General features: G+C 54.6%; 1 protein-coding gene across 1 annotated transcript; it reads left to right on the top strand.

The window, feature by feature from the left end:
* Positions 1-304: 304 nt before the first annotated feature.
* Positions 305-2,911, top strand: DUSP23 (dual specificity phosphatase 23). Its single transcript, XM_002715275.5, has 2 exons — positions 305-702; positions 1,936-2,911. Exons 1-2 carry the CDS (start codon positions 436-438, stop codon positions 2,119-2,121), a joined length of 453 nt encoding a protein of 150 aa, XP_002715321.1. The 5' UTR covers positions 305-435; the 3' UTR covers positions 2,122-2,911.
* Positions 2,912-4,391: the final 1,480 nt, after the last annotated feature.

Raw genomic sequence — 4,391 nt, 5'->3', positions numbered from 1 at the left:
TGCAGTAACACCAACACACCGCCAGGGCGCAGCAGAGCCCGACCCCGTGTTGTCTCAGCCACAGAAAACAATTCATTCGTTCCAGGTTTTCCTGCTTGGCTGTTTGGGTTGCGCACGGCTGCAGTAATCCCGCCCATTATTGATGATGCAACCAACCAACGATTGTCCTGGGCGGGCCTGGGGGCGGTGGCGGTGGGGGGGTGGATCGCGCTGCCACTTTGCATTGCTCAAAGCCTGGAGGACCGCGCTCTAGCCACGCCCCCGGGCGGCTCGGCCAATCCCCAGCGGCGGACCGGACCCGGGGGCGGGGTCCCGCAACCCACGTGGCCCGGTCGGCGCCGAAGCCGCGTAGGTGGCCGGTTACTGCCCGCCCGAATAGAGGTGACGGGAGGGCGGCTCTAGCAGTGCCAGCCTCGCCCCGGGTGACCCCCAGCCATGGGAGTGCAGCCCCCCAACTTCTCCTGGGTGCTGCCGGGCCGGCTGGCGGGGCTGGCGCTGCCGCGGCTCCCCGCCCACTACCAGTTCCTGCTTGAGCTGGGAGTGCGGCACCTGGTGTCCCTGACGGAGCGCGGGCCCCCGCACAGCGACAGCTGCCCGGGCCTCACCGTGCACCGGCTGCGCATCCCGGACTTCTGCCCGCCCGCCCCCAACCAGATCGACCGCTTCGTGCAGATCGTGGACGAGGCCAACGCGCGGGGCGAGGTCAGCGGGCGGGGTCGGCGCGGGGAGGGCGGGACTTGGCCGGACTCAGCTGGGGACGTGGGCGGAGCTGGCTGCGGGGAGGCCCTTATGGGGAAGAGGATGAAGACGCTACAGAGGAGCGAAGGGGAGAGGGCTAGGCAGCGCTTGAGAGGTCAAAGGCTGGACAGACTCGGGAGAAGTGCAAGGTGAAGTCAGAGCGAGCCTGTTTTCCGGTTTCCGTAGCTATGTTCTCATACCAGGGCACTTAAAAAAGTTCAGAGAGCAGAATTGAAAGGTAAGCTCGTTTTGGTTCCAAAAAAAATCTGAAATCCATGAAAAGTATTTTCATGATACATATTTTTCATGAACTTTTCTGACAACCCTTTGCATAGGTTTCAAAATTTTTTGCACCACAATAAATTTCATTTCATTTTCCACAAGCCTTTCAAAGCACCTGCATATGTAATTTTAAATTTTCTAGCGATCACATGTTTTAAAGAGTAAAAACACGCAGGTGAAGTTAATTTGGATAATATTAACTTGGTAAGTCAGAAATATTATCATTTAAACACGCAGTCAATGTAAAATTAAAAATTTGTTTTTCATTTTATAAGAAAGGTATAAAAAGACAGATGAAGAGAGATCTTCCACCCACTGGTTTGCTCCCTAAATGCTTGCAACAGCTAGGTCTGGGCCAGACTAAAGTTAGGAGCCCACACTCAGTCCAGTTTCCCTGCATGGGTGGCAGATACCCAACTACATGAACCTGGGGTTCACATTAGCATTCAGAAGCTAGAGCAGAAGTGGAGTATCCAGGAGCAGAACCAGGAACTCCAATATGAGATGCGAGTAGGGAGTAATGCCCACTTCTGAAATAGTAGACAGCTGCTTTCCTTTTATTGTACTGCCTCTTCAGACTCAGGTGTGTGTTTTGCACCGCATGTCATTTGAAATGGCCACATTTTAAGTACACAGGAGCCATGCATAGAGGCCCTTGTAGTGGATAGCACAGGTAGAAGGCTGTGTAGATGGAGGCCCGGAGCCTGGCTCTGGAACCAGCCACTTCAGAGGCTTCCTAGCCACTGGGGTGCAGGGACACCCTCCCTGACTGATGTCACTTGCCCTCTGAAGGCATGAAAAGAGCCCTGGGCCTATCCTGGAGAAGCCGCTGTGGGGAGGGTACTGATCCCAGTGAGCAGCACAAGAATGACGGGGAGGGTGTTGGGCTCCACACCCTCAACTTCTTCTTCACAGGCGGTGGGAGTGCACTGCGCCCTGGGCTATGGCCGCACTGGCACCATGCTGGCCTGCTACCTGGTGAAGGAGAAGGGCTTGGCTGCAGGCGATGCCATTGCTGAAATCCGACGCCTGCGACCTGGCTCCATCGAGACCTATGAACAAGAGAAGGCCGTCTTCCAGTTCTACCAGCGAACTAAGTAACAGCCTCGGCACCCTTCTCCGGGCTCCTCCTGTCCCGCCCTGTGGGGTAGACAGAGCCAGAGACGAAGGGAAACGGACTAAAGGATTTAACCTTGCGGCTCCTGGCCGGTTCAAGAGACTCAAGTAGCCACCCCTGCAGGCAGGTCCTGGTTGACGGGATGGCTAGGACCCCGTTGAGGTGGGAGTTGAAGGGAGCCCTGAACTGTTTTCTTGAAGCAAATAACCTTCAAGAACCAGCTCACAATGCATAGCACTTCACAGAGTACTCCCACACATTGTTTTCTCTGCATCTCACGCAAGGCCAGAGATACAGGAAAGGCAAAAGCCGGTTCCATTCTTTGGCTGAGGTGGCCAAGGCTCAGAGAGCCCCCAGGAGAGTGGAAGGATAGGCCACGGCTACGACACGTGTGTTCTGCCTCTTGAAGATGCTGAAATTCTGTGTATCTTGATATGGCTTCTGGAGCACTGGGCATTGACAAACATGCAAACCCATGGCACCTGAGCCATCCCCACCCCGCAGCTTTCTCTAATGCACCCCTGTTGGCACGACCCCTCAGTCTAGGCCCATCTGCCCCACAAATGTCACCCTTGTCCCTCTCAGTACTGAGAAGGCCTGGACGTCAAGCTCACAGGTGACCACCAACTCCGTTTTCCTGGGGACAGGCCCCTCCTGCCAGCCTCAGTGCTGCTAGGCTCATGTGTCATCTCCAGCTTACTGTGCCACCCCCACGATATCAGGCCTAAGGATGCAGATCGTTAATGATTAAATGAAGACCTCCAGGACTATGAATCTTAGCCATGTTTCTCAGATATCGTCTCCACTTCTATCTTGCTAAGTCCCATTGTGCCATCAGTATATGCTTTTGACATCTAACAGATGGGAGGAGTGGCATACACCAGCCAAATGGACTCAATTTGCTACAGTGTCTGGGTGAATTCCCGTCCTCTTGTGCTAGAGTGGGCTGGGCTGGATAAGGTAGAATTCATCGTGAAATACATAGTAAATGCCTGTGTGGACCAGGCTCTGTTACATACAGAGGCTCCCCAGTGGGATGAGACGTGGTTTCTGTTCTCAAAAGCTCACAAGAATATGGACATAGAAAGAGCTCAAGCACATAGAATGGACTCCACGGTAGACCTGCTTTGCAGGTAGGGTAGAGACAGAGGAGGGAGGAGGTGTCCCCCTGCAGACCCCATCTCTGAGGTCTAGGTCAGACCCAGGACTAAACCACCCACTCCTACTTTTTTTCCACCATTACCTCGCAACTCACCCCCATCCAGCTCACCCTTACATAAAAGGTAAATCAGCCAAAGTCTCCCTAGTCAGAGACTGTAAGATGCCCTCCCCCCGTTGCCTTCTGTGCATCACATCTGAGAGGTCAGTTCCTTCACTTCATCCCTTGGACCCCACTCTCCCAAGGAAAAGAAACCTACAGTTCCAGGCATTCGGGCTGCAACAGAGGAATGAAAAATAGTGCAAAGAGAGGATGCACTGGCCGGCGCCGCGGCTCACTAGGCTAATCCTCCGCCTAGCGGCGCCGGCACACCGGGTTCTAGTCCCGGTTGGGGCGCCGGATTCTGTCCCGGTTGCCCCTCTTCCAGGCCAGCTCTCTGCTGTGGCCAGGGAGTGCAGTGGAGGATGGCCCAGGTGCTTGGGCCCTGCACCCCATGGGAGACCAGGAAAAGCACCTGGCTCCTGGCTCCTGCCATCGGATCAGCGCGGTGCACCGGCCGCAGCGCGCTGGCCGCGGCAGCCATTGGAGGGTGAACCAACAGCAAAGGAAGACCTTTCTCTCTCTCTCTCTCTCACTGTCCACTCTGCCTGTCAAAAAAAAAAAAAAAAAAAAAAAAAAAAAAGAGAGGATGCACTGAATAAAACCCTTAGTCTTCTCTCCCCAAAAGCTTTTCCACCCTACCCACTCCCACCGCATGGCCCCATTGTGTTTCTTGATGCAAACCAGAGCATCCTCCAGAGGAACCTGTGTGTGTGTGTGTGTGTGTGTGTGTGTGATGTGAAGGGAGTGGACAGGAAGAAAGTGAATGGTTCACTTCCTGTACCCCTCCCCTTTGTTCTGAGGCTTACCATGATGGGAAGAGAGGTGAGAGGCTAGAAGCTGCCTCCCAGAGTTCACTCTGCCCTGACCTGCTGGGGCCATACAATCAGCCTCTCTGGCCCTATTTACTCCCCGTCCCTACATCCCCTGCACTGCAGGAGAGGAATCTGCCCTTGTCTCACTCCCAAGGCTCCTTTGAAGGAGACAGAAAATTTT

The sequence above is a fragment of the Oryctolagus cuniculus genome, chromosome 7 (genome assembly GCF_964237555.1).
Source record: "Oryctolagus cuniculus chromosome 7, mOryCun1.1, whole genome shotgun sequence".
Lineage (NCBI taxonomy): Eukaryota > Metazoa > Chordata > Mammalia > Lagomorpha > Leporidae > Oryctolagus > Oryctolagus cuniculus.
This window is presented reverse-complemented; position numbering and strand designations above follow the sequence as displayed.